The sequence below is a fragment of the Centruroides sculpturatus genome, unplaced genomic scaffold (genome assembly GCF_000671375.1).
Source record: "Centruroides sculpturatus isolate CEXI.00-Female unplaced genomic scaffold, Cexi_2.0 scaffold244, whole genome shotgun sequence".
Classification (NCBI taxonomy): Eukaryota; Metazoa; Arthropoda; class Arachnida; order Scorpiones; family Buthidae; genus Centruroides; species Centruroides sculpturatus.
The window spans coordinates 746961-773909 of NW_019384450.1; the positions used below are offsets into that span (position 1 = coordinate 746961).

At 29.9% G+C, this 26949-nt stretch overlaps 1 protein-coding gene across 4 annotated transcripts in view; it reads left to right on the forward strand.

The window, feature by feature from the left end:
• Positions 1 to 1441: 1441 nt before the first annotated feature.
• The window catches only part of LOC111620548 (U4/U6 small nuclear ribonucleoprotein Prp3-like), a 42829-nt gene continuing 17321 nt past the window's right edge, over positions 1442 to 26949 (forward strand). For 3 of the 4 annotated variants that reach the window (XR_002755932.1, XR_002755933.1, XM_023362479.1), the window contains exons 1-9: positions 1442 to 1555; positions 6555 to 6701; positions 6774 to 6883; positions 12227 to 12334; positions 18739 to 18798; positions 21422 to 21609; positions 22716 to 22736; positions 24346 to 24436; positions 24760 to 24857. Coding sequence is in view for 2 of the 4 variants with exons in the window: in XM_023362479.1 (XP_023218247.1) it covers positions 6557 to 6701; positions 6774 to 6883; positions 12227 to 12334; positions 18739 to 18798; positions 21422 to 21609; positions 22716 to 22736; positions 24346 to 24436; positions 24760 to 24857 (821 nt within the window). In the remaining 2 variants the exon portion in view is untranslated. Of the gene's footprint in view, positions 1556 to 6554; positions 6702 to 6773; positions 6884 to 12226; positions 12335 to 18738; positions 18799 to 21421; positions 21610 to 22715; positions 22737 to 24345; positions 24437 to 24759; positions 24858 to 26949 lie in introns of those variants that run through there. The other variant, XM_023362480.1, reaches the window with a different exon arrangement.

Sequence of the window (26949 nt, forward strand, 5' to 3'; positions counted from 1 at the left end):
GTGTTATAGGGGGGTCGACTGTAATCACAGTTATAGTTACAAACGATAGGATATTAATGGGAATGTAAGCTTTTACAAATTCCTTAATTTATAAATGCGAATTCGAAACTAAAGTGCGAAGAGTGATATTTACTTTCAGCAAGTGCTCCGATGCTAAATGATGTGCAAACACAATACATAGGGTGCGTTCTTTTATTCCTCCGCGGAACTCCGCGCAAGCGACATCGGTTTAAAAATTCCTGCGGAACGCGTTCCTAAATTCCGGTCGGAGTGCGCGCCGTCGAACGGCAAAAACGGCCGCTTGTAGCAGTAGTTTGCGGTGGAAAGCAACATGGCGTCCTCCATGGGTCAAATAGTTTCGTTTCGGGGTCCATTATGTGGTTTTATGAATGAAAATTTAGAAATTGTGAAAGCGCAAGTTAGTGCACGCGGTGATGTAAGTGTCTTTTCGAATTTTTTTCGGATGGTAGCCGGCATTCTAATTTTTTTCGTGACTATTTTGAATGCTTTTTCAACAAATAATCCATTTTATGGTTAAATTTTACAATTGGGACTCTTTTTTTGTCTTTAAAAGCTTATTTTAGAATTATAGATTCCTCAATCACGATACTGTTGATAGTGCGAGCGCCGCCATCTTTCTTTCTTTCACCGTCGTTCCTAAATGCCTTCAAACAGTAGCGCACTCCCATAGTAGCGGAGACGCAGAGCAACTGCTATTAACGAATGCTCCCCTAGATGTAACATGAACTAACAAGTAAAGACTTTAAAAATATAGGTAATAATATGCAGCATGAAACCTCAAAATATCTCTCTTAGGTGAGTCTTCAAAATGCAACTTTTCGTATAATAAATGGTAGAAAGAAAACCTGACATGATAAATTATTATTGAAATGCGAGATTTTCCGAGAAAAAAATTCCCAGGATTTTTCTTGTAGGGAATAAACAGCGGGAACCCGGGATCCCTAGTACCAACAAACATCATTACTAAAACCTTGGAATACAATTTGTTTAAGAACTTGAAGTTTAAGAACCTTTGGTAAGGTCGAAAGCATTAGTTCGATGTTGTATTAAAACGCTACGTTACTGAAATTAAAGATCGGGCTATAATTTGGCTAATCAAATGATTAAAGTAATTTGTCCCTAGAATAAGGCGTTAGACGCCATCTCTTAACTAAATAATTATAATTCTTAATAAATTAATAAATAATTTAGAACATTCTGGAATAAAAGAACTGACCAGGGCTTGAACGCGCAACCTCCGTTTGCCGTGCGGTGCAGTTGCCATTTGCGCTACCCGAATCCCAAGCAAGTCTTCGATTCCAGAAGTATAAAATAACACCAAACTTTTAAATGTGATATAAAATAATTTGCATATAAATAATTTTAAGATGTTTTGGCACAGTTTTATTTAATTAAAAATATTCAAAGTGGCAGACGATCACGGAATGCGCCATCTAGTGACGGATAGTGGAAAAAATAGGTAAATGGCGGATCGTCTGTAATACTTTATTTCACCGTAATAATTTTGGATTAAACAAACATTTTGAATCGTCAGGTAATTAAAATTTTGTTACGTTTATCCTCGGCCGTTAATAACGATAGATTTTAGTTAATAAAGCCTTATATTTCGTTAAATGTATGTAAATAAACTTAACCCTGAAGTGCAATGAACGAATGTATCAAACAAACACGTCCGTAGATCGATTTTGAGCTTTTAGAATTCGAATATCGAATTTACGCGAGATTAAGAGCTAGTGTTAATCATCAAAATATATAATAAATTGTAGACTACAAACATTACGTAAACAGTTGTTTAGGACCAATTTATTTTTTTAGAAAGTCGTACAGGGGGAGCCACAGTCCTGGAGTTCCCCTGTTCACAGGTAACAATTTTACAGACGAGTTTATAACGAAATGAAGGTAAGATTCAAGCTTCGAATGAGGGGGAGTGGCGACCCCCCTGTGGGAACAAAAAATGTCAAAGGAACCTGTGATCTATACAGTAAAACTTCTCTAACTTGAATATTTCTTTAACTCAAAGAAAATGAAGCACTCGGTAGGTCTTGATGGAATAGCATCCGGATTTAATGTCTCCAGGTCCGAGGTTTCCGTTGTTTCCGACACCGATTTACGTTACTTTTGACTTGTTCAACTTGAATTTTAACATTTATTCTATTCAGAGTGGTCCTGCTTATTGGATTTTTGTGAAATTTTGCAGATGGTTTTATCTATGGTAGAACACCCATTTCAGATGATGTTTCAGGCCACAAGATGTATCTGCAAAACTATTTGATTCCATTATTTATGCTGAACGTTTTTCCGAAAGACATTACATGGGCTGTTTAAAACATCTGTCAAAGATTCTTTATATAGTGCAAGAGAGGTAAAAATACAAAATCTATTCAGAATTAGCATTTTTCACTCTATTGTTCTCTGACTTGTCTGTAACTTAGTGTTTTCCTGCTTCTTGGAGCTTTGAGTTAGAGAAGTTTTTGTGTATATGACCCTTTGCAACATACAACGGTGAAGTATATAATATGTATCGGTCAACATTGACTGATATTTAAAGACAATGATAGGTATATGGGTGACGATTAATGTTCAGACAAACAAAATAATTTATTTAAAGAGAATTGTAACAGATACAATGATAAAACTGTTAAGTGTCTACTTTAAATAAAAGGCATTTGACTGATGAGGTTTTCGAAGTGACTGCCTCTGGATGCGATGATGTGAAGAAGACACGTGGAATAGTTATGAATGACCTTTGGCAAAATATTGCTATGGAGACTATTGAAAGCTTTAACAATGGCAGTTTTGAGGTTGTTGATTGATTTTGGGGCCTCGTGATATATCCAAATGTTTTGTCCTTGCAGTAATTTTTCAACCAACTTTTCCCTTACAGGCACCAAGGATAGAACCAGTTTTTCAAGTTTTTGCATTAAGTTTGTGATTATACACATGAGATGGTTTCGGGTGATTCTTGAATGTTATGGACCACTTGCAGAGCAATTCTGTGGTATTTTTGCCCACTTTAAGAGGTTTTCATAAGAAAAATCTGGTTTTTCATGGACTATTGCTGTTTGCCCTCTATATCTAAAATAACACCAAACTCTTAATTGTTTACCTTTTTATCACTATCTCACTGGTGGACTACCAGTGCCACCACAGAACTGCACGTGCAATTTAATTTCTTTTCTGTCTAAACATTGTTACCTGGTATATTGTATATATATTTTTCTGCATAGTGAAATCCATCTTCAGTTTTGTTTGTTTTTTGCAGTCAATGTTGACCAACATAAACTGCAGGATTATCTATATCTATATATAAAAATGGACGTGTTTGTGCCTATACGTCACTCTGCAGCCAAAACTACACATTGCACATGAATGGTGTTTTTGTGTGGTAGTAGCCCCAAGTCTCCCATCGTGCACTATGGTGGTTGCATCTCGATAGCTATAAGGGTGTGAGAGATATGGGGTTTGAAAGTGGTTGACTTCGAAAATGTGTGACGCTTCAATGAGAATGTTTCAGTTTTTTCTAGAAAATTCCAGAACTTAGGTACGAAATTTGGTACACAGTTAGGGTACCTCATGAAAATGCACACTAAGAAGGGATTTTTCAAAATTCCCCCCTCGCGGGGGGAAGACGGAGAGCATTAAGGCTTAACCCGAAGAACGGCTTCTACTGTACTATTTTAGATGCAATTTTTTTTTGTTTTTAATTACGTTTAGTTTTCATTGAGTACTTACGGGTATTAAATTGATAACATTTCAGACATTGTTATAAATATTTTTTATATATTTCGATTTTTTAACCAAATGTTCAAACCATTTTAAATTTGAATTTCTTTTTGCATATTGGTTCGATTATAGAATGATTGTAAACATTACAGAAAATTGATCAAATTAAAAACAGTTTGTTTGATTCTCGGCAATTCTCATCATTCTCAGCGGTAGGTGTTAAATAACAATTACTATGGTTGTTGAAATATTGAATGTAAATAGGGTTTGTTTGCAAAATCTGCGCGAGCGAAGCCGCAGGTAACAGCTAGTTTAGTATATTCCCTTGAAGTAGTTGGTTCAATGGTATTTCTAGTGTTTTATGAGCTTTTAGCTATTGCTATTAAAGTGTAAAACAATTGATTTTTAGCATTGTTTTGAGAAATATTTCCAGATTCTTTCACTTTTAAATTTTATCCCTTATTTTGAGGATCTTCATAATTCCAGATATACAGTATGCCAGTTTAGGAGGAATATACCTTGGAAAGGGGTCATGTGTGACATTGGTTCCTTTGCTTTTTCCTCCTATGGGTGTGGTCTGTGGCTATGTTAAGGTTCCAACCACTTCATTCAGAGTTATAATTTTACCAATTTTCAAATGACTGTCAAGTAGATGTGTTTATCATCATCTTATAGATTGAACTGAACTACTTCCAATAAACTAATTTTAAATGTAAAATGAGCTTTGCTGTAAAGTACCAAATGTACAAAATTATTTTTTATTCATTGTAATCTACTTTATGATTCAATATAAAACAATCAATGATCACTGAAGATTTTTAATCGACTGTTCCAGCTTTTGAGAATGTTTAGATTTTTTTCTACTGATCTTGAAGGATTTGGGTAGAAGTTTTAGGTACAGTGGTGCCTCGTATAATGGACACTGCGAACAACGGACTTTCTGTTTGGCCGTTACTTGACTCGAGCAACAGACTGGCTGCGAACAACATACTTTTCATTCAGCAGTTACATGAGCAAACAATGGACTTTCTGCGAACAAGCGCGAGTGATATTTCCACTCTTTTGCCGTTGCCAATGACAATCTGCTATTTTTATAATATATTAGTATTATTAGAATATATTATTCGTATATCTGAAGTACAGAGCTCCCGTTGGGATTCGGCTTGCTCCCTTGTTTATTACGTACATTACCTCAGTGCAGGGTATTTACATTTATTCAAGTCTTGTGCAAATCATGGCTTCTAAAAAAAACAGAAAGGTGATTTCAATTGAAACAAAGCAAGACATCATCAGAAGGAGTGAAAGTTGACAAAAACTTCCTTGTCAAATGGGGAGAGGTTAAGGAGTTTACCAACACTCATTATCCAAACAGAGCTGAGGCCAACAGGATCAATGATCTCTACAATGACACCCTTGCCCGTCATTTCCGACAGGTGTTGAAGAAGAGAGAGAAACAGACCACCTTGGACATATTTTTCAAGAAGCCAGCTGCCAAAAAACAAAGGATGGAATGAGGAGTTGACCCTGCAAGCTCCAGTAGCCTCTCCTGAATCTGACTCTGATTAAAAAACAATAAAAAGAGACCTGCTGCAATGTGTAAGAAGTCTGTATTTGTATGAATGTGTGAAGAAAGTGTTCCTCCACCTCCTCCTCACAACATCTGACTACTTGGCATAATTGGTGACTGCTCCATTTTCATTTTTTTTATGGTACAGTACGGTTATTTTATGCTGTGGAACAAATTATATGTTTTAACGTGCATTTCTGTGGGAAAATGCGTTTCATATAATGGACTTTTCACTTAACGGACGTGCACCTGGAACAGATTAAGTACATTATACAAGGCACCATTGTATTTTGTATATAGATAAATATGAACTAAAAGTGACTCATAAGCTAATCTGGATCAGCAACTCAGAGACAGTCTTCATTTAGAGACAGTCAATTTATTTTTCATATTATTTAACCTTTCAACAGTGGAATAGTCAGGTATGGTGCTATTCCAAAGTAGTGGAGAATAAACATGGGAAATTCTTAAAGTATTTTTCCGCATGTTTTTTCTTGTTACTATTTCGGGAAAAGATTTTATAAACAGTTATGTCTAGTAAAGAAAAGTTTTTTTTTATTGTTACATAATTCATTTTTTAGGTGAATTTTTTTTTGCGGTAGTTATTGGCTAGTTTTTGGCGATACCCCAAAAGAATTTAATGGATATATCCTTCCCGCACCACTGCCACACGATCACCCTGGATGGATATATTCGTCCCTCACTGTTGAGTGGTTAAAATATCATTAATTACCAAAAATTACCAGATTGTTTTTTAACTTTTAATATATGTTTATAATTTGAGTGGCATGACCTAAATGTCTATTCATATCAATTTTAAACATCTTTTTTTATTTAGAAATTTTATCTAATTTCTAATAAAATATAACTCTAAGTTAAAGAACTACTAAAGTCAAAATTGCAAGTTATAACAATTTATTACAATTAATTAATTGAATAATAAGCCAAATGATCATCATAATTAATCAGGCTATTAATATGCTATAATTAATAATTATAGCATGTTAATAGCCCAATTGAATTATGGTGATTGTTTGACTTAGTGTCAGTACAATGGGTTTTGTGAAGTTGATATTTATAATTGAATAATTTTACATTTGACTGATTATTAAATTAAAATCTGTCAAATTCATTAATGTAATTTATTTGAAATATTCAAATATATTTAAGTTAATTTTTACTTTTAACAAAAGAGATTAAAATGATTTTAAATATTAAAAAAAACTTACATTATTTATTACAGCAATGGCTTTATCACGAAGAGATCTGGATGATCTAAAACCTTGGATAGATCGCACTGTTCAAAAATTTCTTGGTTTTCGAGAACAAACTCTCGTAACTGCTGCACTGAATTGTTTATCTTCTGGATATGACAAGAGAAAAACTACAGGTAAGGAGTGATTTTACTATATTTCAATTATAGTCTTTATTTGAAAATTAATGAAATTTTAAATTTAAACAGATAAATTATCACAATTATTGGAAGAATCAAAAGCATCAAAATTGGCCGATCAGTTATTTGCTACAATAGATGACTTGAAAATTAAAAACAGGAGTAAAAGAAAAACAAAAGTATGTTAAAATGTTGTTAACAAATTTTGTTCTTATTCCACTAATATTAAATATTCAATATATTTTTAAAATTTGGAAATATATTACATTATCAAATAATTCTGTTTTATTTGATAATACACTGTGTTTCCAAAGTATAAGAATACTTTATATGGTTTTTAATTCTTTAATATACAACTCGAATCAATATCTTCAGTAATGAATTACAATCCTTATAAAATTAATCCTTAATCCTTGTAATTTTAGATTATTGGAATATTTAAAGTAATTTTTTGATATTTGTAAATAGTATACAATTCCATTTGATCCCAGTGGTTAAATATGATCCTATTTTTATAAAATTAATTTGGGAGGAGTTAGAATGTGACCAGTTTTAACAAATAGTAAAAAATGATTTATTTTAATCATACATATTCATTTTTCAACATTATCTTCATTTACATCAGGCTTCGGAGTCACTCACTTTTTTCACCTTTCAGGTCATTTTCTCACTTTTCTCACTTTTTTGGTCATTTCCACATGCTCAATTAAGATGTGAGACCAATCAAAAATAATTTTAAAGCCAAACGATCTGCCAAATTATTGGACTAGCGGACTAGAATTTTCTGGAAGAAAATCTCGGCCCTGAGCAGGACTCAAATTTTTTTACAACTTCCGCTTAGTGTTGTTAGGATATAGGAAACAAAAATTCCTTTCATGTATGTAAAATCTTTCGTGCACTTAAAAAATCCCTCTCATTACAAATTCAGAAGCCAAAATTGAGCCAATATCAATTAAAGTTATGTACTCATGCCACATTGTCATTATTAGCCAAAATTTAGTTCTTCAGAGTTGCATTTCTATCTATGGGGATTAAAAATAAGTATTTTAATTAAGCGTCTCTACGTTTTTTGCTGTTTTCTAAGAAAATTCCTTTGTAGGGAAAACACGCTGTGCCGAGGGTTAATCTCTCAAGCTGACAACACTGCTGCCGCTTCTAAATTTAAAATATATTATAATTTTTTTATTTATAATTTGAAACCGTGTTTTGTAATTTCTTTGTTGCTCAAACACTATTAAGTGTGACAAATTTAAACACTTGGCATTTTTTCATCTTTATTTAGTTGAATATTTATTTAGTTATTTAGTATCAACTAAATAAAGATGAAAAAACACCAAGTGTTTAAATTTGTCACACTTAATAGCATTTGAGCAACAATATATTATAATTATTAAAATTAACACGAGATAGTAGCGTAACCTCCTACTCTAGACAAATTATTTTTTTCTGACCATTTAATTATTCTTGTTATAGCCCAATAATTTTGCAGATCATTTGGTTTTAATTAACAATTGGATTAAGGAGTTCTTGTTTACAAGAATATTTTTTACTTTATTTATCTTTAAATAATTTCATAAACTTGAGTTAAATAGAATAAATTTATTTTAATGATTTCACAGCGTATTGTTAATGTTTAATCACGTCTATATATTTCTAAATGTATCTGTAAATTGACTACAAGTATAATTATTTTGTGTAGTAAGTATTATTTTCATAAAATGTGTGATTATTTTATTTGTGAAATATCCATTTTTTTAATTTCTTCTCTTGTGCAGATTATAAGTGTGCATTAATTGAGACTAAAAAAGTAAACGAAAATGTAAATTCATATTTACACATGGAATCTTTTAATTTATTTGGTAAATTTTAAGTGTTGTAAAAAGTAAAACATGTGATTGCTGCCTGGAAAAATTTTCACACACTTCCGAAAAGGTTAACAACATTGTAACAATGTTGCTCTTTATTCATCTGCAGGAAAAAGTTCCTTGTTATTTATGAAATCATTAATAAAACATTATACTTATACTATTTAAAATCTGTTTATTTCAGATTTATTAATTTATTTTGAAATCAATATTTACACGTCTCAAAGCATCAAAAGATAAACAATTTCTGATCATGATAGATATCCCAGTGTAGCCAAATTAGTGAAATCGGCATTGACCCTCTCTCATGGCAGTGCTGATGTGGAATGGGGATTTTCAATTTCATGCCGCGCACTTCCTCCTGATAGAGCATCAATGTCAGAAAGAGTGCTTAAACCAGGAAAAAGTAGAAAAAAGTGAAATACATGCGACAGGCCAAGTTTTGTTAAAAGCAGCAAACAAAAAAAACTGGAGAAGGCCATTAACAGCAAGAACATGAATAAAGTACGGGCAGCACATGTAATGCTTGTTAGTGTTAAAAGTGTTCAAAAGCGTGAGGAACCAAAAAAGAAGGAAGTTGAAAACATCCAGAATAATCAGAATGAAAGAACATCATTTTTCATTACTGAATAATTACAGATGCCAAATACTTTTTAAGTATTTATGGTTTATATAATTATTAAATGGAAATACAGTAACTTCTTGTTATATCGCGCTTGTCGGGAGACAAAGAAAAAAGTACGATATAACCGAGTACTAAAAATTCTGGGGCTTATACTAGACAGATTATACATGCTATGCAATCTATATCCTCTATTTTTTCATCAGCAAGTGTTTTTGATATAAAATAAACTTAGTTTTTCAATGTTGAACTTTATTCTTGGTTATATCATATTAATTAACATTTACATAAACATCAATACCATCAACACACATTTAGCATTGTTTCTTTAACAATGACATGTAATGACAAATACTGTCCATATAAAAACAAAATATCAGTTATGATTTATTATACAGTATTTAATAAGCGATTTATTTTCACAATAAATCACTTATTAAAAATTCATGTAATATGTTTTTCAGTAAAGATTATAAATGATGTAATTGAAAATTTTTAAAAATAAATATGGAACATATAATAGAACCAACAAAATTTATAAAATTATGGAGAGTAAAAATTCTCTAAAAAGCAAAATAAAGTTACTACTGTATAAAAATTCAGAAGTAAAGAAATCTTTTCCTTACACATTATGCCATGAATTTGAAATTTTACACCTTTATGTGAATTGACACAATACCATCAATTTACATAAAGGTGTGAAATTTCAAATTCACAGAAACTTGTAAATGAGGAGATGATACTTAAAACTAACAAATAAGCAATTTTTAATATCAAAAGATAATTATTTAAAACAAATGACAATTGTTATATCTGCCTGTTTTGCATATTTAGAACTTGATGAATTTGTTGTTTCACCTTCAGTGGTAGTTTCAAGGACAATGGTAAAAATACTGTATTTTGTTGCAAATAGAAATTCAATGGCAATTGGTATTTTAAAATTTGGAGGACCAAAAAAAATGTGATATATCTGAATCCATGATATAGTGGAATGGCTACTGCATTACAGTATATACAGAAATGTTTAAAATGTATTTAACCGTAACAGAATAAAAAGAGAAAAAAAAAAAGACTTTTACTGCTATTTTGTTGCGTTTTCCTTCCATGTTTTCACTTTGTTTTGTCACTATTACACACACTTTTTATTCACTGTTTCTGTATTTCAACTCACTTTTCTCACTTTTTTGGAGGGAAAATGGCACTCCAAGACCTGTTTACAGTGACCTTTTCCTAAAAGTTTAATTAATTAATTCACTTTTGCATTTAATACTTGAAAACTTTTTGGCTTTTCTTCAATCTATTCCTGTATGGCAGCTTGAACTTTGCCATCTGATGTGAAGTGTTGACCTTCCAACACTTTTTTTTTTTTTTAATTTTGGAACAACCAGAAGTCTGGTGGCAGTAGATCTGGACTATAATGATGTTATTGAATAACCTGCAACTTTGATCTTTAAGTTTTCTTTGCTATTTCATTATTGAAGCCAGTCTTGTTTTATCATGGAACAGGCAGTTCTTTCCAGCATTACTACATAAATGTCTCTCAAGTGCTCATAAGATTTAACAATACCAAATTGATTAAGCTCCCCTTTATCACTTGACTATTATGCAACAATGCAACATAATACTGAGACTGTGCATGTAGACTAGACACAGCTATTAAATAGTGGTGGTTGTGTATTTCTATCCTCACATGTGTCAGAATGCTATCTTAGAATATTTTATTATTCATTCAACTCTTGTATATGGAAATATGATATAAAACTGCTTTTGTTTAAAAAAATTTTAATATTTTGTTATTTGTTAAATTTATTACATTATTGTAATTGATAATTAATTAATTAGTGTATTTTTTTAATTTTAAATTTTTGCTGGATGATGAAATTTTCTTTAAAAAATAAAAAAGACATAGTTGTTTCCAAAAAACAGTGCATTAAACAGTGCAAATTTTCAGTAGATATAAAGATTTGAAACTCCCAAACAGAAAAGGATGAAAAAAAAGCAAGACATTGTAAGGTCATCAATTCCAATTTAAAAAAAAAAAAATTATTACTTTTTAATTGGTTTGTTTCTATGTTATAAGGAACTTTTTCCAGGACGGCCACGTAGCCTAAAAAGAAAGGTCGGGTCATCTGAAGTTTTTAATAAGGAACATTTAAAAGAAATATGATGATCATCCAAGTTTTTGGAAACGACTATGTCTTTTTTATTTTTTAATTAATGTATAGTGTATTGTGTATTAAAAACACTCACCAAACCAGAAAATCCAGCAGTATTTAAGAAGAAAGTTAATAAAACTGAACATTTTTGACAGCACTTGTGTTGGAGGCAACTAATATCATGCTACATTTGGTTTTTTTTCAAACTTTATGTTCTATCTTCCAAGTTACTTTTCAGCCTGAAGATGAGGATTTAAGTTTGTCAAAAACATTCATTTTTATTAAGTTTTTTAAAATATTGCTAGATTTTCTGGTTAGTGAGTGTTTTTGATATTAATATTAACCTACTTCTCAGTTGTTGTTTTAAGTGTATTTTATAGTTTATAATTTTTTTTTTTAAACATATATTAAGGAAAAATAAATCTGCTCTAAAACTCATAATATGAATAGTTTAGATGGTTAGAACATTCAATAATGCTATTGATGAACATGGATTCAGTTTTCACTCAGACCAAACAGAAGTTCTTTTGTAGATGAAGTATAATTTGTACATTTTGAGTTTTTCATTTATTGATAAACTTGCAAAAGTGCACATTTGCTAATGAATATTTTTCAGACTTTCAAATCATAAACATAATTTTATTTAAGTTTTCACATTTTTTTTATTTATATTTGAATGCTTGAAACACATCCGAAGAAAAATATTTTTATTATTCCATCATATTATATTTGATAGTTAAATGTTTAGAATTGACGCATCAGTGTGTTAAGAAAAAACTAGAAAAATGAATTTATTTTTATTACATGATGTCTAAAGTTATTTAAAGTAATAATTAATAGGTTTGTTTCTCTTATTTTTTAACTTAAATATATTTTTAGGAAGAAACTGAAAATATTGAATTTAAGAAAGCAAAATTTTCTGATGAAGCTACAACAGCAATACCATCTCCTGGACAGCCAAGTCCAGGCCAGCTCACTGCTCTTCAGGTAAACTTCTGTTTGCATGATCATTTTTTAAAAGTAGTCTTTAATTTTTATAAATTTATGTTTTTGATATTTATAAATAATAAAAATAAAATGCATTTTAATATTGAATTATATTTTTTTCTACTAAACATAATTTAGTGGCAATCATATTGTAATTTTAACATATTATTTTAATTTGTTGTTGTTGCTTATTTTTAATATCAATCTTTTGTCCACACAAAAAATTTTTAATTTATTTACTCTGTATTTTGATGTGTTTATTATATTATATGAGCTTATTTATGATGACTGTACAGTAGAGCGTTGATTTTCCAAATCAATTGGGGACTGGGGTTGTCCGGATAACTGATTTACGTACGAAAAAATAGTTTAACGTATCCGATGTCGAAATTTTTCTCCGTTGCGTGTTGCTTTGCGTTGAATTTTCGTCGATGTTAAGCCTAACAAAGACTATTGTATCGTTAAAAATTATTTTTTTATTTTGTACAAACAAAATAAATATATTGAAAAATATAAAAATAATAAAAAATTATACTTCAGATGTTAATTTAGTATCAAAAGCATAAAATATTTGAGTAGCCCAAGACATAGCCAAAGATTGAAGCGCCACAGCACTGGCGAAAATTTAAATTTGCCGACTGGAATTCTTTCGGATGATTGACTTTCAGAAAATCGACGCTCTACTGTATTTTAAATTAACTAAATAATTTCATATTTTGAAATCAAGACTGCTTGTTAATATAATTATGTACAGATATTTGATCTAATAATATGATCATATATAATTATAGGTACAGGTGTCAGATAATCATAAAATACCTCTGATTTTTTATTTACATAGTACTTTAATTACATAATTGCAGTTTAACACAGCCAGAAAAATAAAGGATGTTTATTCCCCTCAAATGTGTGTATTTTTGTGGATTAATTTTGGGAAAAGAAATCTGAGACTAACACTGTAGATAATGGTAATAGAAAGTGCCTCTGAAAAGGTTAGATATTATGTTAAAACAGTATATTTCCACAAATGCTTCTGCTATATATCCAGTTTGTACTTGATCTTGTCATTAAGCCCACATCTGGGCCGGTATGTTAGGAGGTCATGCTGTTAATGGCATCTGCAATTCTTGTTTGCAGGGCTTACGTGCTTGGCACTTTTGTAGCATATGAATGATCGTTGACATGCCCATAAAGAAAAAAGTTTAGAGAGATGATGTTGGGTGATCAGACGGACCAAGAAATAGGGTCCCAATGATCTAGACCATGTGGCAGTGGAGATCTGTATTGTCACCATGTGGCAGCAGCAACCTTTTCAAGCATATGCACATGGAGTATAATCTAACATTCTCTAACATATTTTACTCACATATCTGAACAAATGGATTTTACAGAACAGTTCAAAACTAGGGACATCTGAGGGGAATAGAGTTTCAGTTTAATATGGTTTTTTAAAATACTCTTTAGTATTTTATTTTTAATATTTCTTTTTTAAAAATGAACTATTTTTATCAATGAAATTAACTTTTAGGTTTATGCTAACTATTATGGTGTTGCAATTATGTCATTGCTACTTTCAAGTTACATTTAAAGAATGATATTGTCCATTTTGTACTGTGTCTCAATTTCACACCCTGTGCATTAAACATTACTCAGTATCAAGAAATTTATAATGAATTAAATAGAAATAATAAACAAGTTTTGCTAACAGATTATATTGAGACAAGATATGTCTTTGGTAAATAAATTAGAAAAAAATGAGACCAAAGAGGTGGTGTATGATTTTCAACTGAAATAGAAAATTGGAAAATTGTTTTTATCAACAAGCAAAGAAGACAAAATAAATTTTGTTTTCACTCATATAAAAATTATATATAATAATATAAAATTGAATCAGCAGAAAAAAACATTCATACTTGACACTATGTTCAAAATTATTAGAAAAAGTTTGAATGTAATGGTATTCTTTTCATTATAATCACTCTAAAACATTTTGTAAATTTCTGAGCTGATGGTTATCTTTTAAGAGAATGAAAATGTTTCTGAATAAAATTTGTTTTGGGTCCTGAAGTTAGCAATTTTTCTAATAATTTTAAAATTAAATTATTTATTTTATATTGGTTAATAAAGAAATGAAGCCTATTCCTCCATTTCCACAAAAACATTAGTCTCAGTTTACCTAATACTGATTTACAAGAATCCAATCTACTGTGTAAATTGAGGATTAGGTGTAATGATGAAGTCAATACATAATAAATCTTAGTGTCTTGAAACTTAAAATTTGGTAAGCATTCTTGTGGCTTGTAATACAGTTGACCCTCCCTCTATAACACTGTTGATTATTCCATTTTATATGAATTCCATGTTGTACGAGTCACTTAGATTTTACAAATACATGAGCCGTTCACAGCCCGGCACCTATTTGTAAAATCTAAGTGACTCATACAACATGGAATTCATATAAAACAGAATAATCAACAATGTTATAGGGGGTCGACTGTATTTTATTTTTCATAAACAGAACAACTTCATATGTAATTTATGATTTGGTTTTTAATCTTTGACAGTAAATCAAAAATAATCTTGGATTTGATAGATTATTTTAAATACTGAATCTGTAATGATAAATTTTGAAATTTTTGCTTTTATAGAATTTGAGTTTCATATTGAAATATGTAGTGTCTTTTTTTTTTTTTATTGTTATATTTGGTTTCAATTAATCATTGAACATTTGTACCAATGTAATGTTTATTAAAATCACTTGAAAAAATTTTTTAAATCCATTATAATAGAAATTTAATACAGATGATATTGTCAACTTGCACAACTGCAAATGAGAGAGTTTTGGTATAAAAATAATTTTTGTAAGCACAATGTTATAAATATTTATATCAGCAGAAAAATAATAATAGGGTAGATCAAAAAGTTATATTCAATGCATTTTATGGGTGAGCATGTTTACAAATATTCTTAGTTACACTTTTCTATCAATTTTTATGGGCTTTCCATGAGCACCCACCACATCCTTTTATTTTTGTTGCTTAATACTAAGAGTACTATGAAAGCTGAAGAAAATTTATTTTTTAATTAGTGCATTTATGTGAATAAAAAGCATTTTTTAAAATATTTTTTGTTTTCTACTTAACTAACACCCAGATGGGACATGGCTATAGTAAAATTGGCTGCACTAAGTGCATGTGATATTGTGGGTAATCCCTAGCGGCAAATGCAGTAAACTAGAGTGTTATTTCACAATCTGTATGCAAAGTTTTGAAACTTTATAAACAAATTAAAAGAAATTAAGCAAGAATGGAAAATTATAATTATATTATTTACCATCTTCTCTGGAGGATAATTCTATAATCTTCCATAATTCTATGGATGGTTTTTGTAAACCCTCCATAGAATTTTAGGAAATTTTAATTTAGAACCAGGAGTTAACAAAAACATTATCGTATTAGTGCAGAAAAAATGAGAGAACTTAGCAAGCGAAGCTTGCATTTGTTCATTATCACAAGATGAAATGTACATTAATTAATTTAAAAAAGGATAAATTTATGATAAAAACAGAGAAATAGTTTTAGGATATGAAGGTAATGGCATCAATAGATTCAAAATTATGGAAAACACACCATCCACAGACAATGTGAGTGGTTTTCACCAAACTGTCGCTGGAAAAAGGGTTAAGGCATATGCCTTCCAGCGACAGTTTGGTGAAAACCACTCACATTGTCTGTGGATGATGTGTTTCTTCTTTGTGTGTTGTCCCAGGTCTTGGGATTGGCTTGTCATGTTGAGTGGGAGGGTGAGTGAGGTTGTCAATAAAGCGTGGGCGCTACCCGAGTAACAGACACCATTAACAAACTTAGTAAAAATAAAATTTTAACAAATAACTAAAATCTAAACAAAAGGTTACATGAGTACAGGTACAATAGTGAGTAATGAGCTGCGTATAAAGGATAGTAAGCTTATTCTATCTACCTAAATTCACCAAGAACATGTTATGGGACTGAGAGAGAGTTTGCATAAGTTCATGAAGCATCTTACCTCCTTCCCTTTTTTGTGACCAAGGAGCGGACACCAGTGATCTTCTCTGGAGAGTCTGATTGGGGAGAAGTTGTTCCCAGTGGATGATCACCCCGAAGTGGGTGTGCGTCATCATTATATCCTCTCTAAGCCTGGGGAAATGATCAGGTGATCGATTGTTTTGGAGACGAAGTTGCAGGTGTGGGGTCATAGGTGGCCTGGGAGGACGATAAGATGTCATCTAAACAGGTTGGATAGTGTCATATTTGGTTCATGAAATGTTAGATTCATCCTGTTTATTTGTTTGAATGTTGACATTCTCATCCTTTAACAATAGATTGTTATACTTTCTTAGCATTTATTGATGAGAAGGGTGACATTCAATTCTTTTTCTGTGTGATGTTTTCTTAATGATTGCAATGGAAAAAGTGATTAAAATTTCCCCAATTTAAAGAAAAATCAGGTCCTAGATCTCACAAAGCTATTTGAGAAAACTCTTAATACAACATCTGACTTAGTCTTTTATTTTAAGGAATGGATCCAAGATTTTTTTTAATGCATATGACTCATTTAATAAAAAGTTAAGGAGAAATTTTTACTTTAATAAACTTGTCAGATATAAACCTGAATGAATTAGAAAAACTAACAGAATAGCCAAATACTATTAATAAAAATAACATATCTAATGTCTAATAATGTATTAGAATCAGTAGACAGTGTATTGCATATGTTGCAGATTGGCTAGCTAAAAAAATTTTGAGTAAGTACAAAGATTGCAAAAAATATTATAATAATTTGATAAGTGATTGTGCAAATTTTCTATCAAGTGACCAAGTGTTTTTGTTTTTTAAAATGTAGGTAGTAGAGAAAGTGGACATATTGAAAAATTAACTGTACCTACAACTAATTGGATAAATGCCTTATCTACATGTGAACAAATTTATAGTAATTGTGTGTCAAAAATTTTAAATTTGCATAATAATAGTGGTTTATTAGACTATTGTTTATCGTATATTAATAGGGATTGGTTTAATGGATGTAAACATATTTAAAAAAGAAATTGTTTATTGTCTGGAATTATTCTATAATATGAGAACTTATCATTTCATTAAAGCAACTAATGAAAAAGAAAGTTCAAAAACTTTGGAAAGAAAAAAAGAAATAAATACAGTAATTAAGTAAAAATAAACTTTAAGTTAATAAACTTTTGTTTTTTAGTTGTCTTTTTATTTGTCTTTTGTCATTACAGTTTGAATTTAAAAAATCTCCAGTAGCCAATATAATCAATTTTTTTTATTTTATTACTTTACCATAGTCGCCATAGGATGGTGCTAGTTGTGGAGTGAAGTCGGTTTGCCATAGCCATGTCCCATCTGGGTGTTAATCTGTGGTAGAACTAAAAAGGGGCAAGGTAGTTTGTCACACGAGTAGCACCATATGTTATCAGCTTTTTAGAAATTTTAATTTTTTGCTAATTGCTAAAAGTGTTTTCAAATTCTCAAAAAGTGTATTGTCATTAGGAATATACATGTATTCAAAGTTTCAACTATAAAGGAAATTTGGAAGTGGATGAAGATTGATTTACTTTAGGATTGAATAGATTGGGTTTTACTTATTATTTTAAATGAATAAATCACCTTTTTTTCCTGTATATTTGGTAAATGTGAAAGGAAAGTAATATTATTATATATTAAAAACCTAGCAACGAGAGTTGTGTAACTTTCCCAGCTGTTATGAGCTTTTATTTAAAAAACTTTTATATTATTAAGCAAAAAAATAAAATTATGTGCGTGCCCTCTGTTATCAGATTTTGTTATAAAAGCTTTTTATATTTTTAATTACTATAAAATGGTAAAAGGCTTAATTTTGAGGGTATAAATGAGTTTTATAAAAAAAAGTGTAAATGTTAATGAAGATTTTATTTGTTAAATTCTACTCCTCTCAAGATACATGACCCCACCCTCTCAATCTTTCACCACCAAAATTAATAGCATCAATGCCCTTATATACAAGCCACTATGCCAAATTTTGTTTCTTAATCTTTATTTCATCCTGAGATATTAAGTGAAATAGATGCCAACACACACATGCGTGCATATCCACAGAATTTTTTGTCAGGTTTTTTTCACTTGTTTTGATTCAGGATGTCTCAAAACATGGAGATTTGCAAAAAACTCTGAGGGTCAAATTTGACTAGATTCAATATTTTCCCTTGTTATTCATAACATCCAGGAAAGTAAAAATAAAATAATTTAAAATTTCTATTGTTGGAATTTTATGTATTTTAACATAATTTTTACAAAATTGAATAATTTTTTAAAATAAGTTTCTTAAGAACGGTAACTTAAAAATATTTTTTAAAATTTAATTTTTATTTTCAGATTAAAGAAATGATGGCAAATGCACAAAGATTAATTGAAGAAAGAAAAAAGGCATTAAGTGTAAGTTAAAAGTATTTAAAGAAATTAATTTTTTTTTAAAAATATTTTTAGTTTAAGTGTATTCAGTGCAATGACATTTCGTTAACCTGGCATCATGGGACTGATGCACTGCCAGGTTATCAAATATGCCAGGTTAGTTATTGGAAAATGGAATTTTTTTTGATTTCCTGGACACAATTTTACATATCTTCACATGTAAAATTGTACAAATCTGCCTTTTATGAATGCTTAACATGCTATTTCAATTTTTCCAGATTATTCCTACCCTTGGTTGGTTTGAATAAGAACACTTTATCTTACTTTGTGCTTTGTACACTTATCCATATCTGTATATCTATATTTTATATATTAAAAGCAAAATGTTCTGTCATTGCCAAAGCTAAAACCGAAACTAACACTTTACAAAGTGCTATAAAGAGCGACTCAATTCTGACTGTCTGATTTANGCCAGGTTAGTTATTGGAAAATGGAATTTTTTTTGATTTCCTGGACACAATTTTACATATCTTCACATGTAAAATTGTACAAATCTGCCTTTTATGAATGCTTAACATGCTATTTCAATTTTTCCAGATTATTCCTACCCTTGGTTGGTTTGAACAAGAACACTTTATCTTACTTTGTGCTTTGTACACTTATCCATATCTGTATATCTATATTTTATATATTAAAAGCAAAATGTTCTGTCATTGCCAAAGCTGAAACCGAAACTAACACTTTACAAAGTGCTATAAAGAGCGACTCAATTCTGACTGCCTGGATGAAATATAACCAAAGCAATCAAGATGGGCAAAAAGTATCCACACTTTCTGAAATATTGTGTTTCAGTTGATTTGATTTTAATCTTAATTAATTAATTTTGATTTTATTTTTGGCTTGGTTTTAGTTTTGGTGTGAAGGCCAGTTAAAAATTTTTTTAATTTAAATTAAATATTTAAAATTTAATTAGTATTTTTGATTTTAATTCACTGGTTTCCTAGTTTTGTATAAATACAGATGAATACTCAGTGCACCGATACACCCATCAAAGACAAGCTGGGCATACTGGCTTATCAGGTTTGCTGGCATATCAGATGCAGAATTTCACTGTACAGTACATATATTTAAGAATTTCACTTTGGTTTTGTGAGGTGTCTGTCACAATTGAAATTATTTTCCATTCTTTTGAATTCTGGAAGAAGAATAGTTTCCATTGATTGCCATTAATCTAATCTAAATTTTTCTAGATTGATTAAGGTATAAAAATTTTAAAATCATTAAGTCAATTTATTTTACAAAAATTTAGCCAAAAAGAAAGAAAAACCATAATTCCATATCATATACAAAGTAAGGCATAGTTTCTGTTCACAAATTTTTTCACTGCTCATTATGAAATGCTATTTCAACTATTAAATTTTTTGAGTAAATATACAGCTGTACTCCACTATGTGAATCTAATGAATTTGTGAAAATGATTTGAATTTTAGGAATTGGGTATCAACAAGTTTTTAATTTAACATGGGAAAAATTCTAACTCATTTCCAGTCCATTTATTTAACTCCAGTTCTTCAATCAGTTCCCCCAAATGACACTAAAACACTGCACATAAACTATTTATCTATCAATCCACAATTTTAGTATGATGTTAAGAACCACAAATCCCAGTTATATTTAACAAAAATGTTTAATACAGTCATTAAAGAATGTTTGTAAGCAGTAATACAAGGAATGTGTTTATTTAGTACCTCCTATTAGGTATGATACATGAAATGTTTTCTTTAATATGCAGTAAATAGTAATCTTATTACTATTTACTATATGCAAATATATGAAAAAATGAGATAATGAACTGTTAATAAGTTTGTAAGACTGCACTGAAATTTTGTAATAAAAATGCGCTATGTTAGAACACAAACAATACCACTGAAACCAATAACAAATGCTGAGAATGGAGTTTCTCCTTACTTCCCATGTTCACTAACATGACTTCCAAATTTTTTATGCATGCATTTTGAATATATTTTATTATTGGGATTTTTATCCAATATTCTGTAATATGGGTATTACAAAATATGATTTGTTGTGGCAGGAATTCAGATACTGTGAGTTTGGATATCAGGACTGTATTTAAGTTTAAAAAATGTCTGGCTTAATTTTTTTCTTTTTGAAAAATGCTGTTTTAGACAGTCAGTCTAAAAAGTAATTAGATTTAAATTAAATAATGAATGAAGTATACTGATGAAAATTTTTATCATGTTTATAGTAGTTGTCATAATGACGCACTTGATTGAAATATTGGTAAAATAATGCAATTGTATCTGAACCTAGATCAAGTCTGGATGTGAAACTTTAAATAATGCAAAATATTATTAATCTTCTAATCAATTTATTTTTATAAAAATTGTAGGTAAGCATTATGGCTGATAACATCTCAATTAGAGGAAAAGTCTTACAGAATTTGTAAGACTTAAAAAATTTTATTGAAATAATTTAGGTACATTACATTTATTAAAGATAATTTTTCTATAATTTATAAATGATCAAACTTAAATTTCATGAGAATAAAATTCCTGTTAAAACTTAGAAAATAGTGCCAATCTTTATCTTTATTATTTTCTCAATTATTTTCTTTTACTTTTATTAGCTGAAGTTTGGTGATCACAAAGGAAGTGTTCATGACTTTAGTATGCTCTCTATGGGAGACCTTACAGCTGAAATTGGTGGTAAATCAAGTTTAACAGAGAATAAAGCAAGAATAGCAGAACTGACAGCACAGATACAAGCCAGATTAGCCAATCGTCAGATACTTTTTACTGCAGATCCAAATCAATTGTGAGTTTTATTATTGTAAAAAAATCAGTATAAAATGATATATGTATTACTTTACAATAAAGTAGTCAAAATATCTATAAAAATATATGTATATATATATATTTTTATAGATATATATATATAATAGTTCTTTAGCTGTACATTTTTTATAATTGTTATTAACTGTAAGTTTTTTAATCATAACATCTTTTTATAGTTATGTTTTTACATCAATTAGTGTAAAATTTTTTAATAAATAATTTGAGTTTTTCATTCAAAATCAAGAACAAAGTAATACAGTGAAACTTGAAACCTCGATCTATCATTTTTAGTGGGACTTAGGGGAAAAATGACTGATGCAGGAAAACAGTTGACACGAGAATTTTATGACGTCGATGGTTTTATTGTTTATCTCATATGAAATGTGTATTTTCCAATGATATACTTAAATGATGGCTCTCTGTAATATTAAACAATATGGTGCTCCCCAATGCATCCCATACATTTTCAATTTGATTCAGATCAGGAGAATGGGCTGGCCAGACTATGCAATGAATATCTTCGCTGTCAAGACACTCCTCTACAGCCTGTGTGCAATGACACGGCGCGTTATCATCCATAAAACAAAACTTTTCACAAAAAAATATGTGTGGAACTCAAACATATGCATAAGTTTTACATAACAGAGTACATCATGATTTCAAGCATATTTCAATAGGCTGCTGCAGTTCAATTTCTAACTGTAATTGTTGAAAATAGCATCCGTTCTTAAGTTTTATCCACCAGTGTATCTATATATATAGATTTTTCACTTAAATACAGTGAAGCTTGATCTACTGTTCCTTATCAATTGTTTTCCCACATTTATTAGTTGTTTTCTCCAGTCCCAAATAAGGGCAAATGGAGAAAACAACTAATAAATGTGGAAAAACGATTGATACAGGAACAGTAGATCAAGCTTCACTGTATTTAAGTGAAAAATACTACTCAAAGAATTTTTTTTTATTTATGTAAGCATGTTAAGTTATTTAAAATAAAATTTTAGAGTTATTATTTTATGTAAATTTATATATTAAAATACCTTTTTTAGCTGAAAGTGTTCTAATGTATTTTTTTTTTTATTTTAGGAAGGCATATGACAAATCAAAGTAAGTTAATTTTTATTTATAAATTGCCATATTTTCCACTACATAAGATAACATTTTTTTATACATCTAAAGTAATCTGATATTTGTAAGCCTAGAAGTTATGAAAGCACAAAGGTCCTAAATTTGTCACAGTAGTTGTTAGACAAACCAAAATGAAATATTGCTGCCAAACAAATTTTTGTTGGCTGGACCGTCATCCAATGAGAGGAGGCCATGCTGATTTTTTTAAAATTGTGTTTGAGTGTGTTAAAATTGTGTTGTGTTAAACTTGAAAAACCATGCTGTTTTAGAGTGCATTTTTTTGTTCATTTCTTTTTGTTGCTTCTGTTATAATTTACTTAATTACTGTAAACCCTCATTTAATTTTTCCTCCTTGTAAACAGACTCACTCAATTACTTATTGCTTATTTAAACACCCATGGGCAATTAATTGTGGCATTTTTCTTTCATTCATTTTGTTGGCCACTACACGGTTTGGCCAACAAAATGGATTTTTATAGACTGTTGCCTAGCAATGACTCATTTACAGATGTTGAAATCATGCTTACAAATAGATGTCGTTGTACATTGTTTTCTGTTTGAAAGTTTCAAAGGGTTGTGATGAAAATCTTATTGAGCTGGTGGGGGAAAATCCCATTTTTACATAATTGATCTTGGAGATACTAATGATAAAATTTAAAAAAAACAAAAGAATATATGGACAAAAATTTTTGAAGAAGAGAAATTATTGGTAATTCTGACCTTGTCTACTGTTGGATGGAATACATCTAGTATGATCAAATTTCTGTTTTGCTGTTCTGTAATGTATGGGATTGAAACTGATGAAATTTTCACATAACCATCGCACAATTAATTGCTCTTGGGCGATTAGATGATAATTTATGTTATTTATTTTGTTATTTTTAATCATTTCATTAAAGTTTGTTGTGATCTTCAGAGACTGTCTTCTGTTCTGTAACAGTTTTGATGGTGTGCCAGGTAAGATGGAACAACAGATAAGGAAAATCTTTGTATTTAGTTTACAATGATTCTCCTTGTAGGGATTGTTAACAGGGATTAAATTCAACTTAAATTTAACTTTCTGATGACCCAGCTTAGGTCAGGTATGTCCAAAATATCTATTGAATCTAGAGTTATTCCAAGCAATTGAAATGTAGATTTTTCAGTAGTCCACGGATGTCAGTTATTTGATCCAATTTGTATTTTTTGAAATCTTGTTGAAAATCTTAATCTATAGGGGCATGACGGTTTCAATAGAGTATTGTGTTTTTTGGTAGAAACAGAAAAAAAACAAGGCATTATCAGTTTTGTTAATAATCTTCTTTTATATTATATAATATTGAGAGCTCTTGCTAAAATGATTAAATTTCTCATCTCAATCAGGAAAGACAATTGTCAAATGAGTCTTCCTGGATTGGAATTTCATATCTCAGTTCATCAAACATTTTTTCCATCTAAATACATATGTAATTTTATAAAAATTATCTTATAAAGTGAGAAATACAGCAATAAATTTAACTTGTAGTTTATATTATATACTACAAATTATATCCGATGTGTTTTAATTTTATTTTATTGAATCTTTATAATGTAAAAATTTCCTCTGCAGGCCAACGCCTCTCATTTTAAATGCTGAGGGACGAACTGTTGATTTGAGTGGCAAAGAAGTTCAATTAACACATAGAGTTCCAACTTTGAAAGTAAGTTTTGTATAAATATTTGAATACTATTTTTCAGTGTAATTAAAAAATAAAGTTAAAATTTCCAAAACAAAATTATTAAGTTCCAATTTTAAACCAAAATTACTGTTTGAGGTAAAACTTGATATGTTTTGTTATAAATTAATACCTTGACTGATTCTGTAAGTCATCTGATTAAAACCTGTGTGCTTTTAAAGTTGTAATGTTTTTTTTGAAGTGCCCTACAAATAATTTCCAGAACATAAAGATAAAAAACAATCATATTTGAGATTATTTTTTATTTTAAGAAAACAAATCTGTAAATAGAATTATTTTTCATTTAGGCTAACATTAGAGCTCAAAGACGAGAACAGTTCAAGTTAAATCAAGAAAAAGTATCTGACGATATATCTGATCAGAAGTTTTTTGATCCTCGAGTAAGGTATGTGTAGTTAAATTTTTATTTTCAATAAAATTGGTCAGAAAAATCAGTAAAATAATAATTATAATTATAAAATAATTTCTGATTAAATGTAAAGATCAAATTGTACTGTGAAGCCAGTATATTACTGAGAATTTATAATGTATATAAGATTATACGTTAGTAATTATTTTTGCCGTGATTTATGTATGTTTTAATCTGTTTAATGATAAGGATTATACAATGATAAGTACCATCATCCATTGATGTGTGTAATATAGTAATTTCCAACGCTTAACTCTTTGATCTTATTTTGTTTAAAATTATTCCAAAAGTTTGTCAAAATAATGTACTATTCTTGTTCTTTTACTTATATGCTAGACACAAATAACAAATATTTTCTTTTAAATTTAATTCATTATAATTTTTGTGTTTCTCTGGAAATATAAACAAATTAAGCTTTCATTTAAAGAAAATCTTCATAAGATTATACAATATTATAGCATAATAAATTTAAATTCAAAGTAGAATAAACAAGAACCTTTACTCCAGCAATTATTCTAATTAAATGACAAACGTTTTCAGCTGCATTTATTGGTAGCCACATAATATTACAAATGTAATATATATATGTCACTGTGAATGACTGATATCTGGCAAATGTCAGCATTCACACAGTCATTTCGTGTATGTACGAAATATTTGCTAAATATCATTATTTCTCACTTACACTGGCAAATGTCGACATTCAGCATGCACTGATGGTGAATGTTGAATAAAAATATTTTTATTACGTTAAGACAAAAATGCAATTTTTTAATATGTCAAAATAGGAGAAAGCTAAAGTAACAGTGCATGTAAATAAACTGTTGAACCTAAAATGAACAGTACATTCTAAATCATTAGAGAAAATAATACAATAATAAACTTGCACATAAATTATGTGATTAACGTTATACAATCTTATTTATTGCAACAACGTAAACTGTATGGCACTTTGAATTGCACAAGAGTCCCTTGCTTTTACAACTGCATTTATTTGTGGAACACTTCTTTTTGCAATGACAGCATGTATAGCCTTGCCTTCCACTTCTCAAATTAGCTGCAGCTGCTTCTCTCAGCGATATTTCTTGTGAAGAAATCTCATCCATGGACAGTAACTTTTCTTTACAAATTATGAACTGATTACGGGTATAAAGCTGCTTGAGGGTACCATTTTTGTTTGCTAATTTATAAAAGTTGGAGTCTTCTATTCCAACAACAACCGCCAACACATTTCGGGCATCTGTACGGACATGGTTGACATCATGGACCATGGTCATACATTTCTTGGATTCGTACTGTATCACCAATTTGAGCAGAAGGAAATGGCAAAGAATTTGGTTACAGACTGTTGCCTCTCTGTTGACTCGGCTTCTCGGATGTCGTTTCGATCTTCACCCAAGCTTATCTGTGCTTGTCGACATGCACTGGCAATTGTTCGAATGTATAATAATATAACCAAATATTCAGTCTTTCACCATCGTGTTTTGTATGTGTCAACATTCACCAGAGAATATTGACATTCTCTAATTTCAGTCTTTCCCAGTAACATATATACAGGGTGTTTCACAGCCTCTCCACAAAGTTTTTTTTTGAATAACTTTTTTGAAAATTCGAATTTTTTAATGAAATTTTCAGCAAAGGTAGAAAATGAAAAAGAAAATTAATGCAAAATATTTTTGAAATGTCTGCCCTCTGTCAAGATGCAGTAGCACAGTTTCTCTTGAAAATTAGCAATCACATTACTACAGGTCTGATCTGAGATGCCCTTCTTGATGCTTTCTCTCATCTGACTGAGGGTGGTAGGGTTATTCTTGAACACCTGATCCTTTGTGTATCCCCAAAGAAAGAAGTCTAGTGGACTCAAATCAGGGCTGTAAGGTAGCCAGGTGAGGCCACTTACAAAAAAATTAAATGTTTTGAAGCAACATGCTTTTGTGATAGAAGCAATTTCTTTTTGCTCAAAGCACCACCTACAAAACATTGAGGCTGAAAACCATGCAGTTCAAAAGTTATTCAAAAAAAACTTTGTGGAAAGGCTGTGAAACACCCTGTATTTTTGTTAATATGT